General features: G+C 40.6%; 1 protein-coding gene across 1 annotated transcript in view; it reads right to left on the bottom strand.

Moving 5' to 3' along the window:
* slit3 (slit homolog 3 (Drosophila)) overlaps positions 1-24,169 on the bottom strand; it is a 237,875-nt gene that overhangs the window by 64,173 nt on the left and 149,533 nt on the right. Inside the window, exon 6 of the mRNA XM_076103197.1 lies at positions 23,652-23,723. Within this exon, the coding sequence (XP_075959312.1) occupies positions 23,652-23,723 (72 nt within the window). The remainder of the gene's footprint in view (positions 1-23,651; positions 23,724-24,169) is intronic.

Here is a 24,169-nt window from a genome sequence, read left to right as displayed (position 1 = left end):
TATATAATTTGAGATAACTGGAAAAAAAAAAACAATTGCCTGAATGTAATTAATCAACAAGGCAAATGTCATGGTGTTCTCTATTAGTGTATTATGCAATATTCCCCTTAAAGTAAAGCTGCTCTTTATCTGACTCGAGGGTCTCAGAATCGAGGGGTATACATGATGCAGAGCTTGTAAAACTCGCAAAGACAAATATGTTAATCTGGGTTGTATAAATATAAATCACTTGATTTGAAATGAAATCATACAAACGTCTCTGGTACTATTTCAAACATCATCAAAACTGCAAAACACTGCATTTGCGAATCCTGACCTTCTGTTCAGGGTTCCACTTTTGTGCCAAGTCATCGCACAGAGTTTTAACTCATTATTTATTGATACGCAAACACACGCACACACACACACACACACACACACACACACACACATATGAACACACACCCATCCCTTTGATCTGTGCTTCTTCCATCTCTAACTCATAAGCAGGTCACTGCTATCTCTGACTATTAGCTCCCTCATAAACTACACTCTGCCTCATATGTAGTATCGACCCAAACCGGAATGAAAAACAAGGCGGACTGTCATTACGACCAAACACAAACACACACGAGCAATCCCACTGCGTGTGTTGAAGAAACTGAACACCTATTGATCCTCTGTGATCTCCATGTACAGAGATGGGGACAGAAATCAGAGCATTGAAAAGAAATGCAGAGAAGACAGCCATTCCATCAAAGCCTTCCACAGGGGGATCCGATTGCATCGGCAGACTCGTACAAGCCGGTAAAGCAGCATACACAGAACACTCGATGGGGGGAAATTAGAACACAAGCAGGTCTCTCGTGACTGAAGTAGTGCAGTCCACATAAAAAAATGCAATACAGCAAAACACAAGACTGTACAAAGACATACAGCTTACATTATGTGGTCACAATGCAGTGAACACTAGGTGAAAAACTGAACAAATGCTTTAGTTATTATCCGTAGAGGTACTGCAGGCTACATGAGGCTCAGTCTTTTTGCCTTTTAACTAGTGATCTTGGATGTTTTTTTACAAAAAGGAGCAGATTAGTTTGGTCGTCTTGCAACATTTTCATGTCAATGTCAAGAAATTATTTCTAGTGTTTGAAAGTGGAGCAAAGCATTGGGAGATAATGCAAATAAACTACATATCTTGTGCCAGAAAAAATAAATAAATGTGGAAACACTTTTGCTGCAAATTACAATTTTAAAATCCATTTCAGCCAAATCTTTGTATTATTGTTTTATTTTACAATCCAGGGATTTCTAAAATGCATACTGCAGTATATTTTTTCTGGTGGCTTGTGGGAGCCAACATCAACACGAGCCAGTGCAACCATTTGCTTTGTTTTTGCCTAAGTTCCATGGATCATTAATTTCACTGGATAGAAAATAGAGCTAGTTTACTTTACATATCACCCGAAACCTTGTGTATTCAAAGAGTCATTGTTTCAGGACGCATAAAGACTGAGCGGCCATTCTTTAAAACGGAAACCCATTCATTTTTCACGGTTGACAATGTGTTTTTACTGCGTTCAGACAAGGACAAGGTCGCCTTTCTCTCTGAAAAATGGCCCAAATTCAAGATGAGAGGATTTTCATTTTTTTTTTACAGCATCTGCAATATGTTTGTGCCTAAACACACAGTGTGACCACGGTGAGGGTTTGGATTTCACCGACAAAAATCAAGGAAGGTCTGTTTCTACGCACTGTCGTCACAACTGTTCAAAAACAGCTCATTACCGGGGGCTTGCTGTGTTTTTACTAACACCCACTCAGCCTTAAAATAGACTGTTTTTGCTTCACTCTGTTGATGTTACGACTTTTCTTTCTCTTTAATTCTCTCTCCTTCCGAATCTCTTTCTACGTTTCCCATCCTGCCAGTATAGCCTCAGTGGCCTTGGTAGATGGATAACGTTTCACACTCTCACACACACACACACACATACACACACACACACACACACCCACACACACACACACATTAGCAGTGCTGCTATGGTCAGCCCTGTCAGGGCTGATTCCACCCAGTATATATAATTTAATTGTGAAATAACAATAATTTCCCACTGTAATTTCCCTGTCAGTTATTCCCCTGCTCACTCCGTTCAACCCTGGTCTACATCTCTCTGCCTTAATAAAGCAGTGACCGGACTGACTTAAGCCAAGATAAACACTAAAAACATCATTTAGAAGTCCACAGCTATGTTTTATATTTTGACTGTTTTTTTTCCAGCTTATTTTACACCACTTCTGGCCAAGGCTGCGCTCGAAAAAACAAATTGTAGATGCTCTTGGATTTGAAGTGGTCATAAAACAAATATGTGCCTTCTGACAAGGTGATAAATTGGTGCAAAAGGACCAACACTAAATATTGCAAAGATAGTATATGTTCACACTACAAGCATCAAAAGCAACAAAAAGAGAAAGCGTTGCCAGCTACATTGTCATCGCGTCGCCGTTGAAGTGTATTTTTTATGTTTGCTTCATATTCTAAAGCTGTATAGATCCACAGGGTTAATGATACAGGATGTATAGGTTAAATAAACTGGTTGAAGACACACATATGTCTCGACATACATTATTGGATGTCATTCAGACTCTTTTCTCCGTGGGAGCTCTAAGGATATCAAAGACAAGATCATCAGTCCATGTCTCAAATGGGGATCATCCAGTGTCAACGTTCTTCTTCAAAAGTAGTAGTTTGTCTTGAATCTATGCTTCATTTTAAGGTTTGTTTTTACACTACCTTCTTATATTCCCATATATTCCTATTCCTATTAAAATACAAAAGTCATCATATGTCTAGAGTCTAGTACAGATTTAGCCGCAAAGCCCACATTATTCAGGAAGCGTGCTGCCCTGCAGATAAATTATTCGGGAAAAGCCTGCTTGAGTAAAAAAAAAATAAAAAAAATCACATTTTGTTTTTGCAGTCACAGTAAAAAAGAGCTCAAGGACTAGTCCAACAACGATTGAGACAAACAATGTTTCTATTACAAAATGCCCATTCAGCTCTATTTTTTCCTTTTTAATTTGAGATAGGCTGCAGTGACCGCTGCCGTGCTGCTGCAGGAAAGATCCATGTTCCCCGAATGTGTGTGTTCTATGTGCGCGCATACATGCCCATACGTGTGTGTGTGTGCTACTAGTGTATTCTTGAGTCAGCATGTGCTGCACATGCTAAGATGTCTGCAAGTATGTGTGTGTGTGTGTGATTTCGATGCAGTGGTCTCTCTGCTGCAATAAATGGGCCTCTGCAGTCAGTGATGGAGGAGACTCTTTAGAGGCAGCCCACCAGGGAGATGTTATCGCTTGTGTGTGTGTGAGCGTGTGAGCAGGAACGAGAGTGATGTTATCATATATGTCTTTGCTGCAGCCTACACGCTGAGGTCAAAGCCTCACCTGTCAATCTTTCCTCCCTCTTACACACACACACACACACACACACACACACACACACACACACACACACACACACACAATTAGCTGGCTGTTTGCAGAGGTCCAAACTATTTTTACTCAACGTTTAAGATCCTAGATATTAAGCCTGGCATGAAAAATACTCCAAAACAGCTTTTGACAACAAGATTATGATTAGTTTTGGTCAGTTTTGGACGTGTCAGTTTCTGCTCATTGCATGCATACAATCTCTTTCCAAAATAAACCTCCACGTAGGTTTACTAAGTTTTTAGGTTTGAAACTACTTGGTTAGTAATGTCGCAAAACCAAGTTAAAATATTTCAACGTTGACTTGATTTCACACAGGACACAAACAGCAGTCTGCTTCGTCAAACGTCAGAGTTTGACCCATCCAACCTCCAAAGCCACCTGCCCTTTTGGACTTCTGCTGTTACTGTGTGTGTCTGAATGTGTGCGGGTCATAAAGTAAATTTCTATTAGTGTCTATTATGCTCAATCAGCCTTAACAGACACAGATCAATACACTAATCTGTAATGTCTGAATTACTACAGCCACTTTAACACAACAGAACAATGTAACTTTATGACTGTGATTACAACCAATATTGACTTCACGCTCAATGCGATTATTCTCTCTCGTAATCACTAACATTAGTTATGGTGTCGTGAAAAGGGTGCCAGTGAAAGAAGAGTCCTGACGGCTGAATTACCAAACACGATGTAAAACGCATCATAAAGCGTTCCAGTATCGAACGGTCATTTTAGTGTTTAGTACATGTATAGTAAATCACATTTCTGATTATACTCACACTGCAAAAGGTTCGTGCAACAGTGCGTCAGACAGTTGATAGTATTCCTTTTCAGGATTTTCTCCTCGTGCATGCATTTAAAAAAATGATCTGAATAAATGCTGAGCTAGTTTCTGAAGATTATTTCCCCAGCATTGCTAACAAATAAAAAAGACCAGCTGTCAGAAGTGTTACTATCGAGGGTAATCTTTATAGCTTTCAGTGTAAAAAATAAATAAAAAAACACACATAATATTAGACTTTCCTTTTTCAAGCGCTGATGTCTCATTTTAGATAGACCTCCTGGGTAAAAACCTTCTGGTGCACTCGGACCTACTCTGCAATCTCAAATCAATACTCGATTGTTGGAACGAGACCACAAACTGAAAGCACAACAAAGCAATTTCATGACCCTACTTACAGCTGTATTGTAGTTACGATTGATCAGACTGCCTCTAATAATTGCAAACATTATATAGAAATCATTGATGTGACCAAACAAAGATTCCAGAAACACACATTGTTTTCATCAGGGTCGTTTTGACTGAAGACTATACTGCTTCTGTAACAAATTGTCTCTGTTCAAACTTGGCGCTGCTTTACATGTGAACAGTTGTCCTCCAGCACCGGTTCCTCTAACATCTGTGTGCTGGAAAGTGTGTCTTCATTGATTTAAGGGACTCAACATCAGGAATGCCAGGTGAAGGCAATTAACAACCTAAATGGTTGGAAAACTGGCAGCTTACTGGTTATTATTATTATTAGTAGATACAACGTTTTAGACAGTTCTAGAGATGATGGTGGGGGGGGGGGGGGGGATTTAGTTACCTTTTGACAGAGCCAGGCTAGCTGTTTCCAGTGTTTGTGCTAAGCTAAGCTAACCAGCTGCTGACCAGTATCTTTATATTTACTGTACGGAGAGTGATAGCAATCTTCTCAGCTCTCTATTACAGATTGTTTCTTCACTCTTTATGGTTCATCAGCATCCAAATACGATTTTAAAACAGCAGTTTTTTTCTAGAGTTATGTGGAATGTATTACGCTTATTTTGCTTTGACATGAGCTTCGAACAGGAATTTATTTCTCGGAGAACTTTCCCACACAGACGCTGAAAAGGGGCCAACTATCGAAAGGCCAAAAAAGACTCTTTCAGAGTAGTGTGAAGAGCCCTCAGCATCGTCCCCGAGGCCTCATTGCAGCTTTAGGAGAGTAGGCAAATGGGAAAAACACAGACACTTCACTCATTCAATCACTCATTTATTTAACCCCCCCCCCCCCACAAGCACCATTTACTCGTTCACTGTGGAGAAAGAGAGCAGCTACGAGAGCCCGCAAATGTGTGTCACTCTGTCAGTCAAACAGGTCACATGATCATTTAACCTCTTCATTCTTCCTATACACCCCTTCACCACGAGAGAGACGGGGGAGGGGAGGTATCTGTCTATAGGTAGATCTTAAGGTAAATGTGTGTCTCAATGAGTCAGACATTATCATCAGACTCACAGATGCTGTGCGTCTGTATAAGTAAGTGTGGGTGTGTGCATGCATTGTTGTGTGTGTGTGTTTTTATATATATATATATATATATATATATATATATATATATATATATATATATGTCTGTGTGTGTATATGTGTGAGGATGCTGAAGCTATGAGACACAGAGAAACAGAGACAGAGAGGGATTTGCAAATGAATGCTCCTCTCCTTCATTCAGTGTGTGTCTCTTTTGATCAGGAGATTTCAGCTTTTAAGTTGAAGTGATTTGTGACCCTGTTGACTTTGACACAGAACTCTAAAGGTCCATGAGGTCCGCAAAGAGGATTTAAGGGTCTTTAGGTGTGAGAGTTAAGGGCTTTTAGTGCTTGAATTGTCTCATATTTGAACTTTCCCACGGGGTTTAAAGCCTACTTTGCTGCTTCACTCTGGCAGCCTGGTATTAAATCGAGGATACATAAGTGTTTTTGTGTGTGTGTGTGTGTGTGTGTGTGCGCGCGTGTGTGCAATTGTGTTGTTGCAAACATATACGTATGTGTGTGTGTGTGTAAGCGAGTGTGAGTGCAAGAGCAAGCTAGTTTAATGAACTCTTGAGTGTGTGCACAACCAAAGTCGCGCAATTTAGTCCTCTCATCTCTGAGAAAATTGACATTTCCAGAGTGTTGCTGTTGGTAACCACCCTGGGAAAGCTCAACTGTTTACAACCTAAACCGAAAAAAGCACTCGGGGGTTCATATAATTAGTAGTTGAGGTATTTTCAAAACCAAATCTTTTGGCAGATTTGCTGCATTTTAAGGTCAAATTATATCCATGACGGAGTGAGCAAACAATTAAATTATTTTCTTTCAAAGAAACAAACAATATTACGAGCGAAACCATGACATTTTAAAATGCAGTCTGTTTTATTCTGCTGAAAATATGGCTGCAAAAATGGAGGCAAGAAAAGGTTTCTGTAATGGCGCTTCAGTCAACTGAATAATGCATGTTTGCATTATTCCTTACTGAGACCAGTAGGTGCCGAGCCCAGCAAGCTTTGCAGATTGCCTGATGGACAAAGGAGGGAACTTTGTCCAATAATGTGCCAAGCTCTTGGCGAAGATTTACAACAGATCAAAAACATGACCGGGATCTGAAATATGGAGGTATCTTTGTGAGAAATCAAGGCTCTTTGAAGTGTGGTGTAAATGATGTTGAGAATGTGGAGTAAAGTTACAAAAGCTGTCCCTAAAACCACAATCTGATGATGTTGATTTTAATCAAATTAACTGACACTGAGCAAACAGGGATACAGGATGATTATCATTGGACAAAACCATGTGGTTTGGCAGAAGGCTGTTTATGTGTGTGTGTGTGTGGGAACATAATACCAGGCTTTTGCTTTCTTATTTTTCATATGTCACCCTTGTATTCCGATGGAATACAAATGCTTTGTGGGTTTCCAAAATGAAATCTGCAAGCGACAGATGGAGAAGCGAGGGAGAGGCAAGAAAGAAAGAGACTAATAATATGGGAGGGAGGACGAGGCACAAAGAGAGATGCACATAAAAATCTACTGATGAGACCATTACACCTTAAACGGGAACAAATTGCATCGCAGATTGCCTCCTCCTTCTTTCTTTTGCTCTCCTATCATCTTTTCTCGATTGTCTCACAGCCCTGCTTGATTTCCACCTTAAATCGCTTCTCTCTCCCTCCCTCCCTCCTTCTCTCCCACTCTCCCCCATCACCATATCTCCTGCTCTTTCCTGTCCTGCCACCCAGTGGGATGTGATTAATTGTGAGTGGGTCAGACTGCTGGCACCGAGCTCTTTCGATATCTGATGCTATTCCCACCTCTGCATATAAGCTCTTTGTACCCCCCCCCCCCCCCCCCCGCCTCCTCTGTGTGAATCGTCCGCTATGCTGACTGAAAGCATTACCTGCAGGTTTGTTAACACCCTCCCCTGCAGCAGAGTTGGAGTCAAACTTTTTTAGATACTCCAAGGAAATGTAAATTACATCTGACTTTTGAACATGTTTACTTGATACAACTCTTTGCTAAAATAAATCATTTCTGCTCTCATTAAGACAGCACACGACTGTGTAGAGCTGCATAATGATAGAAAAAGGAAAGACATGACATGAAAGATACATCTGCAGAGTATTATACAAATGGTAATGTATATACATAAGATTACATAAGGATCTACAGATTAACTGTTTAGAAATAATTAACAATGTGTAACTGGTGATGTAACTGGTGATGTGCTGATAAAAGGTCTTCCTTGTATCGGTGTCTCTCTCCAGACCAACAAACTCTAGAGCGCATTATAAAACCACCATCATTATTCCAATGGAAACAGTAAGCTGTCGCAGTTTCTCTTTATCTCATTTTCAGACCCGGCTTCCACCTCTCTCTCTCTTCCTCTTATCCAGCCACTCTGTTCTCTTCCTGGATTATTTTCTCAAAATCCCAAACAAATACGTCTTTAACCACTGTCATTATTTTTAAGAGAGTGGTTACCTTACACACTTATCTCAGCCAGTCTCTCTTGGCTATCATTTTTCCTGCTCACTTTTCCCCCCTTCCCTCTCAGCCCCCCCTCCATGCAAATCGTATACAGATAGTCATAAACGTTTAATTTCGTCTGCTTACTGCTGACCCCACTCTCTCTTGTTTCCTTCATTTCTAACCCTGAATCTTGTCTTTCTTGTCTCTTTCCCACACAACCTCATCCCTCTCTTTCTCTTTATTCTCGCTCAGGTCAGGTCACACCCTCTGTCTTTGCCAGGGCGCTGGTTGTTGCCAGGGTGTGATGGCTCTGCTGAGCCTGCTGACTCAAACCGAAGCCAAAAGGCCAGCCAAACCAAAATCACTGAACAGCAGAAAGCTGCACCGCTCTGTTCTTTTTGACCCCTCCGTGCTCACTCACACACACACACACACACACACACACACACACACACACACACTTGTAAGACGATGTGGTTGGACATATTGGACACAAACATGGACAAGCATTGACACTTTAAAACATGCATTCACTTAAAGTGAATATGCTTTTTCAGAAAGCACATACACACACACACACACACACGCCCTTTTGTATAACTAAACTTTAGGTTGAAGCACGGTTCGTTCCATGGGCTTCGATCCAGCGCCCACTCGTCAGGGACACAAGACAGATCTGGAGGCAGGACACGACTGCAGAAATGCAATCGTACCGGGGGCGGCTGACGCTGGACATACACCAACTGCACCGGGGCTTTCTGACATGTAGGCCTAGCAACGGACACACACACACACGCGCACGCACACGCGCACGCACACACAGTTTTCCCTACTCACTAACCCTTGTAAAATATTGACAGTTGTGCCAGTAGAGTGGCACAAACAATCACTGTATGTGGCCATACAGTGATTGTTAGTTAGTTCAAATTACAGCCAACGGGCTGCATGTATACACACACACACACACGCGCACACACACACACAGCCAGGGTATTGCACCACACTGTAATTACTATTTGGACAAACGTGCAGAAATACAAACTCTTTTGTATTTAGTTACCACAGCAGAACACAAACAGATACTTTACAGCATGTATATCATTCAGTTGGAGCCACAGCATCTTGTCTGTTGGATTGGAGGACTGGCTTTGTTTTAACTTTGATTCCGTCGATGTTTCATTTTTTTATTTCTTTGAATGAAAATTGAATGACTGAAATATTGAAAATCTGAAAGTATGACATGATTTAAATTAATAATATATATATTTTTCTCTCGTATTTGATACATTTTAGTTTATCCCTATTTTGGTGTGACAGAAAAGCTTCTTATATCTCAATAAGGCATTCATATAATAGATGAGCTCTCCCAGGGTGCATCATTCTCATATAGCATGTCAGCAATGTCATTTGGCAGTGATTCTGTGTGTGTATTGGATCATTTCCTTTTAACAGTGCTGTTGGAATAAACATTAAAGGGGTAACTCCGTTATTTTTCAACCCTCTATGTCCATGCTTTTGTGTCTAAGTGACTAATGGGGACAACCGTTTTTGAAATCGGTCCAGTATTGAGGGAGAACGCTGCAGGCGGCTGCAATGTAATTCTTCTGGGCAATTCCTCACCGCCAATGCACGTCTACTAAAAGTACTTGTTTTCCACCACTGACGCGCTCAGATTGTTATGATGAGTGTCTGACAACATTATGGAAAGAAAAAGAGAAATAAAAAAATGTCTTACCTTTCGCTGTCATGCGACTTGTTGCCGGAAGACAGCGGCGGAAACGCGAGTGACAGTTGGAGAGAGGAGTGTTGGTGTTGTCAGAGGTTGTTGTGTTGGAGTACAGAAAGTGTAGCTTGTAGTTTTTTCTAAAATACTTTCAGTGTCATGGCTGAATATTTAGATGATTTTGACAATGTAGATGAATGAGACCATTCCTTGGTTTGACACAATAACACACAGACCGGATCGAGCCAAAGGTAATAAAAGTGTTTTTCTAGGGTTCCTTCCATAATGTTTTCACTTATAATCTGAGCCTGTCAGTTGCAACAACAAACACTTTCAGTGGATGCACATTGATGGTGAGGAATTGCCTTGAGCGATTGCATTGCAGCCGTTAAGCGACTGCAGTCTGCAGCCTTCTCGCTCGATATTGGACTAATTTCAAAAATTGATGTGCCCATTAGTCACTAACACATACAAACATGGGCAAATAGCTTGAGAAATACTGATGTAACCCTTTAAAAAAATAACACCAACACTCCCATTCCAACTCATCCACTTTTTTTGAAAGAGTATTTGTAAACTTGCAGCAATGTAGGTTCTGGTTTAAAAAAAAAAAAAAAAAAAAGTTGGAGTGAGGCTGAGAGGTCAAGAGCTCAGTGGGTGGAAATACAATTCATGCCTCCAGCTTACAAGCTTGGTACCCGTCACTCTTTATTTTCTCGCTGCTCTGCTCTCTTGATTTAATGATGCTTGGTTGGACGATCACTGAACTTTCTTGGTCTAGTCAAACTCCTTCTGGTTAAAAGTAGACGCTAAATTACCTGAAACAGTAGATTTTGTCGTGCCACAGCAAGAATAAAGGGAGGTACGAAATGATGAAGGGGAAAAATACAAGAACAATGGGAGGAGGCAAAGTCATACAAAAGAAAGTGGAGGAGCATAACGGAGATACAGAGAGAGAGAGAGAGAAGAAGGGGCAAACCATTGAGAAGAGGATGAGAGAAGATGGAGAGGAGGTAGATGGAAAGAGAAGAAAACCTTACAGGTGAAAACTGACTGAGAAGAGAGAAAAAAAAAAAAGGTCTAAAGAAAGTCCTGGAAAAAAGTGTTTAAGTGTGTGTTTGAGTGAAAGTCACCTTGTGGAGTTACGGTGCACGGAGCAACTCTGTCTGTCTCCCCTTATGAATTATGACAGTCGCTGGTTGGCCGAAAGCCCTCTGCTACACACACACACACACACACACACACACACACTTCACTCCTCTCAGTCTTACGCTCTCTTCTCCTCCTCACCCTCTCCTTCTCTCGGTGGTACATCCACATCCAGAAAGCTTTGCTACATGGAGAAAAGCGATCATAAAATATGCAGTTGTTCCACTGCTCTTTAGAGTGCTTCTCAGACCAACCTTGGTGTGCGTGTGTGTGTGTGTGTGTTGGGGCATGTCATGTAATGGCGGTGTGAGTCCTCTATTTTCTCTCTTACTTCTCTAACCATCTTGCCGTTCCTCTCGCCATCTGTCTCTCTTTGTCACACTCTGGGTTTCTGTCTGCCCCGGTCATAGTTTCAGTTTATGAAAAATGGAATTCATTTCAGTTCAGTGGACGTTATTGCAGTGGCATGTGACCTGCTTCTCATTCACTCTCGCCGTCTTTCATGCTCACTCCTTCCTCGTCCCCGCATGTCATTTTTCTGTGGCATCAGCAGCAAGGTAGACTGTCCTGCAGGAGGGAATCAAATATGGCCACGTACTCAGACAGCACTCCATCTTTCTTTTAAGCTTTGCCTTCATTTCAATTACAGATGATGCAAGTACTTGCTCGGTATGAAACTGAAACTCGTGTCCAGACTAACTTAAAATCAATGACCATGTAAGAATTACGCTTTTGGCTCAAGTCGCCTCCATCGGTGCTGAATGCTGATGGACACATATTGGATTCTTCAGGGTCTGAACAGGTAGAGATTATCTGATTTCTCATGGTATCGATGGCATGCAGCCTGCACATAAATAAAGGCAATAAGTGGCTTTAGAAATCCATAATGGTAGTGTGCAAATACGGCCATACAGTCACATCCCTTATTTAGACCTGTCACTCAACCAAGATCTGATGAAGCCGTAACATCTGCAGTTGAACATGTTGTTGCCCTAGGAAACCGGGTTTTTCTTAGTTGACAACTTTGAAAAAGACAAAGTTCCAAAGAGTGCAGTGATTTTGCAGCAAAATTCGGGGCCTACTTTAGCATTACCTTGAAAAATATTTAACATCTGAAAAAAAAAAACGATTCACTGAAAACTCCCCCTCTTTAGATTTTTATGACTAGAGACCCTTTTGAAAAATGAAAGTGATTAATTCTATTTTTATCTGAAAATGATCAAGTACTTATCATCTACTTTCATTAATCTTCGTTGTCAGCAGAGAAAAAAAACTTGAGTCGAAAGATCAGTGAACGAAAACCGCATGTAATTCAACTGGTTGAAATATGGCTCATGAATAATTATTAATTAATCAGCCTCGTATTAGCCTGACATCGCTGCTCTCCACCACTCGCGGAGCCCTTAGAAACATGTACACATGCGCACACACCGACCACACGTGGCTGTGGACGTGTGTGCTTCCCTGCCAGAACCATTTATGAATTTATGATTGTGTATGCGTGCATTTATTAAAACACTTCTGCATGTTTTTCCTCTGTGTGTGTGTGCGTGTGTGCGTGTGTATGGGTGCCCTTTCCCCAGCTCATTGGGATGCAAGGCGAGAGCCCGTCGAGTGAGAGCTGTCCAGGCTAGCTTTGGAGTCATTAGCGCGCTCGTTAGTCCAGTTATGTTAAATCTAAATTACCATTCATCATCACACAGGGACCCATCATTTATTGTGATGTGGCCTGGCAGACACATGCGCTAACTGGATTAACTCATTCAAAGACATGCAGACACACTTGCTAAAACACAGTGGAATTCCAAATCAGGCGTTAGCTGTGTGGTAAGTGTTTTAAAATAGATTATATATTATTGATTGAGACATTGCCGGGCATTAGCAGTGATTGGCTTGCCCTTGTGAATGCAAATCATCTAAAGACCGCCCTGCTGCAGACAAACGCGACCGGAGAATAATAAATCAAGAAAATAAGCTCAACAGTACAATTTTTGACTAAATGTTCAATCGAAGACATAATTGGAAGCTAAAGGTTACAGAAATTAGCTTACAGGTTGGTGGTTCAAATCCCTAGACCACACTGAATGTACCATTGTACTTAATTAAGCTAGAAAAAGCTGCAATGGCTTACGTGCATACCACCCTGTCCTTACTGTCTTTATGTCTTTACTCTGGTTTGCAAGTTTTTTTCTTATCTTATTTTGGGAGCGTTGTTTTGTTTTTTAGGGTTGGGGATTTAAGTAACCACACTCATTCTAATGTTCATAGTGTTTTTGTTTTATTATGATGTTCTAATTCCGTAAATATTGTGAATTTTACTGTTTGAATTATGATTTCTTTTTTAAACATACCCGCTAACTCTTTTTCTGTCTCTCCTTAGTTTTATTTTATTTTTTGTTTGGTTTCATGATTTATTTTCAGTTTTGTGTTTCATTGGATGGCTTATATATTTGGTTTTGTGCAGCTTTAAAGTGTTATTTGTGACTTTGATCCTGATTTAACTTCTTTTGAGTTTTATATACAAGTTAATTGTGCATTTAAAGGAAAAATGTATTTGTAAAAAATGTTGAAATGGATCTATTTTTGAAAATAAAAGATTTACAATACACATCCGATCTCTTCTGATCTCAGAAATAAGCTTTAATGTAATCAAAATAACATAAACAAACTAAATAAATAATAAACAATTTAACTTCAAATTCTAACTTCATATTTTGGGGATAAAAGCAGTTTTTCCTGCGTTCCTCATTGATACAAATGGACACTGGTGATATACGGAAATACTTCAGGGTATGGCAGAGGAACGCTGGCCTGCGTTCAACACTAGATCCGCTCTCACTGAGTAAAAAGTGCCTCACTCACGCTGGCACACAGTCATTAGTCGCTACAGGAGGAATGCCGACCATCTGCACTGACGTGATTGCAAAGCCGAGGAATTGTCGGGAATCAAAACGACAAAGTGGATTGAGCGGCTCCTCTGCCAAATATAAAGACTGTGTATATCACATAATTACATTTCCACTTCTTCTGAGCACATACAGCTTCGACCATCAAAGGCTTTCAGAATAAAAAAGGCGAAATCAAAGTATTAAGAGGGAAGACGACTGTGGGGTTGTTGGGTTTAACGGTCATGGTTTTCTTCTCAGTTTTGCATTGAAGCAAAGTCTTCTTCCAGTTTCACTCAATGTGTTTGTGGCGGCACCGCGGCTTTGACCATCAAAATGGAAATATTTGTCGGAAAACCTTTTCTCAACCATGCATCAATAGAACGTACTCTAACAAATCCCCTTAATATCTTTATTGGATATAAACTGTTGAGGACATGCAGCTTTGCGAAGGGTCTGACCTTTGTAATGCATACAGAGAGCTAAGATATGCTGTATTTGTTGTTTTTCAATAATCAGTACATGAAGTCAAGATCCAAATTACAAAAGGAGTTCATAAACTTTAGCCGAACCAATATGAAGCCTTCAAACGCTTGTATTGAGATGAAAAGGACTGTCAAGTAATCAAGATGAATCTTTTTGTTTAATGTTAGCAATGGACACAACGAGACTCACTGTCACGCATCAATAACATTCGCCATTGGGAAAATCACTAGTTTAGGATTATTGTGCGGCTCTAATTGACTCTGATAGGTGTTTAATGACAAATATGATAAGGCCACCCCGGCACGCAATCTGTCCATGATTTTAAGTGAAAGAATAATGATTCTAGTGTGGCTCTATGTCTGTGTTCGTAGATGACAGAGAGAAGATCCTTTAATCTTTAAAGGACACTGGTTTGGGCACTTCAGTGTGATCACCTTTGAAACGAGAGCTGTTTTCATCTAACGTAATCAATGCTACTAATTTCTGGCAGGGCATCACAGAACGCAGGCAGGGGAATGTCAATGACTCGTCTGGTAAAACTAAGAATAACACTGGGTTTAGCAGCCTGATCTGTTGCCATTTTTGAAAGGGTCTGCTTGTTGTACGAGGAGCTGTTAGCTTCTATACTTTTTGAGTTTTGTTTAAAAGGTTATTTATTTTTCACAGTTTTTTGTATTTTTACCATAACCACAAACCTTTGTTAACCTCACAGCTGAGGTTGGTAATCTTCTTCAAAAACATTTTTTGCTATATTTGTTTAAATTCGCATTACATTCCAACTGCAAACACTGGGCTGGGTTTGTCAGATGGATAATTTAAAAATGCTGGCGTACTCTTGTTTCTCAACATTATCAGCCCTATAGCTTTAACCAGATGTTATAGTTGGCTAAATTAACCAAAGTGTTTTCGTTGAGTTTTATCGATATTGTAATATTTTGTATCATTCGATAACTTTAACCGTACTGTACCCGCCATGTGCAGATGTTGTTGAAAGAAAGAGCTTTATAGGAATGGAATGATAACTGTTAGTAGTGAAGAAGCTAAAAAAGCAACATGCCTTGTTCTTAATTACAGGTCAGTGTAGGGATGCTAACTGTATCAAACTCTCCTGTCCACCACCTCAACATGTTCAGGGGATCAACATGTGGAACTCCTTACAGAAGTAAAACTGGATCCCGACTGGGATTATTCTAAACTCAAACTGAAATTGTTTTAAAAAGGGATCAGTCATGTAGTCATGCATGATCTACTGCTTCTTATCTTATGGTGCTTTAATGTATTATTTTGTCTCTTGTATTGTTTTGTCTGTAATCTATGGTTGAGTTCTGAGTTTTGTATTTATTGATGAGCTGAATGTAATTTAAAGGCCCATCTACTTTAAGGACGAATATTGCAAATTATTAGGCTATAAATGCCACGGTGTGTGGCATTGGTTTATGCTACATACTTGTCCCAATACAAATAACCATAAAATAAAAATAACCTCGGCAGCCTGACTTACCTCTAAACATAAAGGGCACACTAATTCCTGCGCTGGCACTAAACTTTGGCATGAACAAAGTGTGTATAGTGCAGAATCATCCAGTATGAATGTAAGTCTAAGAGATACTGGACTGATCACACCTTCCAACTGGATCGCCCAGCAGAACAGAGACTCTGCTAAAGGACACCCTCTATGTTGATGTTAATAAGAGACGATTTTGTCAATTATTCAATAGGGTGCATATGCTACAGTGGCTTCGGTTTCAAAACAATAAAATGTGAACTTCCCTGTGTTTAAAGTCTTTAATCTCTGCTGTGCATGAAACACTCTCTGACCATCGAAGCCTCACATCGCCTGCCTGTTTCTCTGAATTTTAACAAAACCGTAACTCTGTTTCCTATTGGAGAACAGCATTTTAGTGAAACATGTTAATTCATTATTGTGGTCACGAAAAAGCGACTCCTGGCAGTTAATATTATGTTAGCACAAAAGCCCTTGCGGACAAGCCAAAAAGTTACTTTCAAAAATTGACTGGCAACTTCCCAGACTAACTCCTCTAATCTTCATGCAAATGGAAGCTTGCCTAAAATCACCAGAGCATGCTAATTTCCTTCTTTAATTTTTGCCCATGGCAGTAGTGGCGTTTATCTTCACTACAGGCCAGAGGAAGAAGACTGGACGGATATTAAAGAGGGAGAGGAGAGCTGGAAAAAGTTGGACTTAAAGCCACATAATGACGAGAGTTTACAACAGGTTTTAAACAAGCTCAAATTCATAGACACAGAATGAGACTTCATGACTGACAGGTGACTGTTGAACATAATAATGTTTACTTTTCAAGGATATTGTAAAAGCAATTTTTTTATATAAAAATGTTGCTATGACAACAAATTAAATAAAAACCTGGATATATTTGAAATGCAGGAATGTACTGAAAATCTGAAAGTCTGCGTCCTTACTTTGAGAAACATTGTTCTGAGTCTGTCTGACAGCCTTGGTGATCTGGAAACAACAACGAGCCAAATTGAGTCAGTCAGTCAGACATTTGTTCCATCAATATTTAATGCCTCCCTGCTCTCCTCCCTCTGATCTTTTCAATCTATTTTGTAACACTGGTATCACACACTGGTTTTTACCCGCTAATGCCATATCAGTGTTACTTACTGCTTTCCTGTCTCCTTTATCATCTCTTTTTTTGCTTTTTGATGTCCTCTACACCTTTGTGTCCTACGTCCCTTTCATCTCTCTTGTTTTCCTGACTACTATAAATGGACAAGTTTAGCATCTTAGCATCTTTTTGTCTCATCTGGTGTTCAGATTTGTCTGATCTTGCATCTGTTTAATGTATCTGTCTCACTTCCATTTTCCCAACCAACCCTTCCACCCACATCTCTCTATCTTCTGATTCATCTGCCTCTCATCTCTGGATTTCCCTCCTTTCCTTTTTCTATCTCTTCCTCTGTATCCCCTGATTTCCCCCCCTAGTCCCCTCTCCTCAGGTCCAACAGCAGATAAATAAATGATCTGGCTGCTTTTACAACTGCGATACCACACTCCTCCCTTTCTTTCACTCCCCTAAAATCCTTCCTTCTTCCTTTTTCTATTTCGTGAAAACCCTCCACCTCCCCCAACTCTCCCTTGTCTCTTGCCTCTGCTGGCAAAAAAGGAGAGGAAAGGATTGTAACCGCAGTCTTTTCAGGTCTAAATAAATCATAGCCCAGCACCGCCTAGCTTTTATAACACCGATCCTCTACTTTCATCCTGGCGGCCATGAAAGAGAGAGAAGAGGAAGTGAGAGAGAAAGAGACTATCTAAGGACATGTGAGTAAAGGGAGTGCATATCAAAGGAAATGGTGAATGTAAAAGTGTCTTTAGTCATTTTCGTCTTACTTCCTAAACCTATTTGGGAAGTGAAACTCTTCCGCCGAAGCGGAACATAAAAGTTAACAGCAGTTCAAAACAGCCCAACTTTTAGGTGTTTTTTTCCTCAGTGTGGCTGGTATATATTTTATTTTATACATCGCTGAGTGATGTGTATATGTGTGAACGCGCTCTATACATCTCAAAGGAGCTGCAGAACAGAAATGTAGTCAGAACCACTGAAAATGTGTTGCATTTAGATTTTCTGTTGAACGATTAGTAACAATGCATTCCTGTTTTTAATGTCGAACAAAGATAAATGATAACCCCTTTTAGACGCATTTCATTTAATTTTGTGATGCGTCAAACATTTAATAAATCCAATCCTCTCAAACGCCTCGCAATTTGAACATGTCTAATTTAATAAACAATTATAACAAGATGAATGAAACTAACAAACTAAAATCCATTTAGCATTTTTAAAATGAGCTTGACGCCCAAACATTCAGCTTTGACTCGTCAACACTGCCCCTGTGAAACATATTAAGCAGCCCAGATAAAGCCTAGTCTAGCAAGAAGCAGCGGCTAATTAAAAATGACTAGATTAATTAATTTGGAGATTCGTTAGTGGCACACACACACACACACACACACACACACACACACACACACACACAGCGGAGTGCTTCTTTCAATTAGCACACTAAATTAACACAAATGACTGAAACACACATGCAATTTGCCGTCCAGCCGTCCATAGAGTCTCTTATACAATACTCTTCCAATTTCTAACGAATGCTCACATTGAAATATAAAAAGGACATTCAGACACGGAGACGGACCTCTTTTGCAGCTAACATCATCTTAATGCTCCATCAAGCATTCACCGGAGACTTCTGACCAGCAATGGGAATGGAAATATGTGACTGTTACATTGTTCATAAAAAACACACATGAATAAAAGGCACACACACACTCACAAGCACATGGATAGACCTACACACACACACAAGGATGTTGGCAGACACACACACATGCTGACACAAGCATATCCAGCCAGAGTGAAACACACATATGCATGCACACACATTTGGACTTTTATACTTGCGAGGACCCGCATTGACGTAATACATATTCTAGCCCTTATAGCCTAACCCCCCCCTCACAACTACATGCCTAATCCCACACATTATCCTAAATAGGGCTTCAACTTACAAATACTTTCACTATAAATTTACTTGTTGATCATTCTTTCAATTAACCGATTAATCGTCTATAAAATATTTGAAAAAACATTACGCGACCAAGGTGACATCTTTAAATTGCTTGTTTTGTTTCACCAACAGTCAGAACCCCAAATAAATTATATTTGCAATGATATAAAACAGAGAAAAGCAGGAAATAACCAGACTGGAACCTGCGAGTGTTTGACATCACTGCAAAGAGACTTAACTATTGATTGACTAATGCATACATCAACTAATCGTTTCAACCCTAACCTTAACCTAAACCCTAAAACAAAGGTTTAACCAGCGAACAGCGCTTTGAAGAAGTGACGGACAAAATGTTCTCACAACTAAGGTCTAAAACACAAACTGGTCCTCACAATAATGGCAATACAAGAGCACAGTGTCACACACACACACACACACACACGGAAACACACACCTACCTGATGGTGCAGTCACATGACCTCGAATCACTGGTATCTCTATCATCCCTTTTGTACTACGGTCACGAAAGGAACCCCAGGAACAGAACAGATGGGGCTGTGTGTGCGTGTGTATGTGTGTGTGTGTGTTAAGATGCTTGAAATGAAGATCAGACCAGCGGCAGAATTGCTTACTGTCATTCATGCCCTTTGCACATTGGTGCCCCCACACACACACACGCACATATATATCTCCAAGTCAGCATGAGTAAGAGCCACTTTCAGTTCATGTGCTGTTGGGGGAGGTCCTGGACGGCTCTGAAGATCGTCAGCCCCTTTTCTCTGGTCCTTACTTCTATCCATGGCACTGTCTGTAGAAGACTGTGATGGTCTCTAGTAGACTGTGGTGGTCTCTAGTAGACTGTGGTTTTGCGTGGTAGATCATCTCTTAAGTAGATCGGACTGTACTGCAACACTGGGGTTGATATGAATGAAATGATCTCTCTTTGTCAGGTAGTTAAAGGTTTTGAGTCACAGAGCAGAGTTCTGCATCACAGTCAGTTTCCTCGAAGATGTTACAGAGTGAAACCATGAGGGTTCATACATTCCATCTCCACGGATTCAACAGGGACTGCAAACCAACATGGCGTCCAGTAAAAAACTACAAAACCCCCAAAATTCAGCAGGGCAGTCAGAACAATGGTTGAAGCTGATTGCTAGTGACATGTAGCAGTGTTACCATGGAGACGGAAAGCTAGAATTCGTTATTAACCCTTATGCCCCACTTTAAAAAATACCGTATATAAAAATATATATTAATATTATTTACCACTGTGTTAAATCTTTCAACCAACATCAGTCCTGATTATAACTACCAAGTGTATTTTTGGGATTGTAACCCTTTAAATGCCAGTCTATTTAAAAAAACACTAAATTCATTTGTTTCCATTTACTACATTTTTTGGGGGGATTATCAGAGGCTGGGATATGTCAATGATTAGTAACATTGATTTTGGTGCATTGTTATTTTTTGCTTAGATTTAAAAAAACAAACTCCCTCTTGGTACCTTTGAGGACAAACACGTCCTCTAGTTGGCTATAAAAATACTACATATCAACACTATTTTCCACTCTGACCGATAAAATTGTTTTAACTACCAAATATTCATTAATTTTCAGAATTTTAATCCTTTAAACGCCAGGTTCTGAGATGATGCCACTATGTTTTAAATGAAAAAACACATTCCATATTATAAATGCTCGGCAGAAATTTCATTTGTCAGTGATAAGCAACAATATCTATTTTGATGGATTATTTATATTTTTGTGCAGTATTAGATTAAATAATCTCTAATAGCTGCTAATTCATAGTCCATTCAAAATTACTCATGTTACCCTTCAAAGTGTTTAGGCTTCTAATTATTAAAACCCTTCAAAGTGTTAACCTTCTAACAGCCTATTACCTTATTTTGATCAAGACATAAAGCAAAAATAGCTCAAAAGATCCCTTTGAACAACAGAAATGAGAGCTAGGTTATGGAATCACACACACACACACACACACACACACACACACACACACACAAACACACACACACACACACAGTGATTTCTCCATACACATACAAACACACACACAACGATTTCTCCATATACACACACACACACGCACACACCTGCCTTTATTAAAACGTCACATTCAGTGAATATACTGTGTGCTGTCATGCTGTCTGCTGTGAATGGGATCGGCTGCGTATTTACAGTGAATTGTAAATCCTGCCGAGCACTCAGCTGTCAGAGACTTATGAATTGCTAATATGTTGTATCTGGCACTGCCGATCCCCCTCTATCCGGCCCCTATCACTTCCATTGTGCGCTGAGCAAAGCAGTGAGGCAGGGAAATCAAAAAAGAGAACTTTGCTGAAGCCAAAAAGGTAGAAATAAAGGAAAAGGGACAGGTCTGATGATACAATAAACCGTCTGCTGCAGCATTTCAAATGAACTCAAGCTGATAAGACATTTTTCAAGAATATCTGCAATATTTTCTTGATGCACAACATTTAAAACCATGGTACTTGGTCTGGATGTGGTCCACAGTGGAAGCTGCCCTATATTGAACCATTTCCCAATGTTTGCTGCTCTCTTTAATCATTTATGTGAACACATTAGGCAGCACCAGACTGCACCATTCACACTCACAGGATACCCATCAAGGTGAGGCTGATGCTGCTGGGAGTCTCACTGAGCTTTTACATTACAAATCCCTGGGTTGTACCGTATATATAATTATGACAAAAATGCTTTTAAACCTGGTCCTTGAGTGATTTCAAGAAGAAAAAAAAACCTGTGCATTGTCAATGGTTCTAATAATGAATTATTGAGGCATTTGTGTTTTGCCATTGGACATGGTTAAAGAACACATGTAACCAATTGATTTTGGTGCTGACAGATCATTTATCTCATGTACTTAGCACAGCTTTGACTCATTTGACATAATTGTCTCTGGTTTTAATAATCTGCCTCCCACAATGCTGTTGGGTACATTAGATCCGTATGTGACAGTGAGACACATTACCTCAATTACAGTTGTTTTCTTCATTATTGGGCTGGAAAAAAAAACCTGTCACAATATCTGCAAAACCATGAAAATCAATAACTGCATGTTCCTACACAAATGTTAACTTCAACACTGTGTTATTCGATTCACGAGTCTGTTCTTGGGGGGTCTCTCTCTGAGGACCTTAACCACATCCACTTGTAATGATCAAATAGCATTTAACTCTGCGCTATGTAACGAGGGACAGACAAGCTCGAGGTCGGTGCCTTCTCCTCTTTTTCTGATCTCATTCCCTCCAATCATCTTGTCCTCTCGTCTCTCTTCTACTGCCTTTGTCTTTCTTTGTCTATGGGCCCCTCTTTCTTTTCTCTTTGTCTCTCCCTTATTTGCTATGCAGTTTTACCCTCTAATAAACCTATTCAGCAACAATACCACTAATCCTTTCACCTCTCGGCACCATACAGCAGAATATGAAATGTATTGCCAACAACGCTACAGACGTATAAACCAATGCTGGTGCCAACAAAAGAAAGATCCCTATTTGTTAACTTTTTTTCCAGCTCAGTGTTTCATAAGATGAAGACATGAGAATGCACCCTTGCATATTTTAGCACACATAAGGGAAATGTTTGCATTGATTAAAATGAACTGGAGCTAAGGATGTGGTTCAGATGCACAACCCACAATGAAGCACAGCATCTGCTTGTGTGAGAGCAGACACACGACATGGAAACACACACACACACACACACACACACACACACATTTTCATCTACACGTTTCCCGACACATCGCATTCCACAGTCGCCAGTCACACCTCTGAGCGTAGTGACAAATGAGCAGCTCTACAAAATGTGGACGGACCGCACACACAAACTTGCACACAGTGGCGCACATACACACACTTAATCACAGACACAGCTGGAAGCAAATACGCATGAAGGTATTCCCATTCCCATATGCAGAGGGAATCATCTACACGCACTAACACACATGGTGCAGAGAAAGCGCAAACCACAGCAGGTGGCAGATGCACTATATTCCTCAATCTGTGTAGGTGTGTGTGTGTGTGTGTGTGTGAATCAGTGTATTGTAAGTCAAGGACAACACATTTTACTGGTGAATGAACAGGTACTCTGCGCTTCATCCTTGCAAGCAACGCACAGAAGCACTTAGACGTGCACTTTCAGCTCACACACACAAACACACACAAAGGGGTGTCACGAAAGATAATTCACAGAAACATGTAAAGAAACTACATTTTCTCAATGAAAACATGTTTAAGTTTGAAGCTTTTCTTACATTGAAGACACACATTAATGGGTATGAAGAGAAAGATGGAAAAGACGAGATAGAAAAGTCGATCAAGGGGAAAGAATCTCTTACATGCAAGTATGAGAGGAGAGGAGAGGAAAGGAAGACATGAACAAAAAAAGAAAGCACGAAAGGATGAAGAAACTGAATAAGACGGAAAACAAAGATGATAACAAGAGAAGGAGAGCGCAGGACAGATCCCTGCTTCACAGACAGGACATGGAAAAGGGGGGAGACGGGATGAGAGGAGGAGGCAGAGGAGGAGAAGAGAGACGGGGGAGCCAGAGAGAAAGAGAGGACCGGGGTTTTTCTCTACTTACAGAATCTCCAGATCGCGCAGCGCTCGGAAAGCTCCATCTTCGATGCAGCTGATGTGGTTGCTGTCCAGTTGCCTGCACCAAGCACACAAACACACACACACAGACAAACACACACAGACACACACACAGATGAGAGAGAGAGATGGGAGAGAGTCAGGCGCAAGTCTGCAAGGTCCGCTCAGCTGGGGGAGGGACTAACAAAAGACGGCTTGCGTGAATGAGTGTGTGTGGGGCTGTGTGTGTGAGGTGGTATCCCAGGAAGTGGGCTTAAGGTGGCAGGTAGGAGACACACACACACACCTACACACACTCACTCTCTGGGGATGCCCAGTCCAGACGACAGCACAGAAGCTCAGATTAAGTCTCTCACCTCAGCGCCGATATGGCCAGCCCTGAGGAGAGCAGGAGAGGAAAAGGAGAACGGGAGAGAGGAGACCGGTGTGCTGGTGTGGCCTGCCTTGGCGTCAGCCTATCACCTCCCTCCCCTGATGCACGCCCAGTGCACACTGGCCACCGGG

The sequence above is a fragment of the Anarhichas minor genome, unplaced genomic scaffold (genome assembly GCF_050575085.1).
Source record: "Anarhichas minor isolate MPS153535 unplaced genomic scaffold, ASM5057508v1 ptg000028l, whole genome shotgun sequence".
NCBI classification, from domain to species: Eukaryota; Metazoa; Chordata; class Actinopteri; order Perciformes; family Anarhichadidae; genus Anarhichas; species Anarhichas minor.
This window is presented reverse-complemented; position numbering and strand designations above follow the sequence as displayed.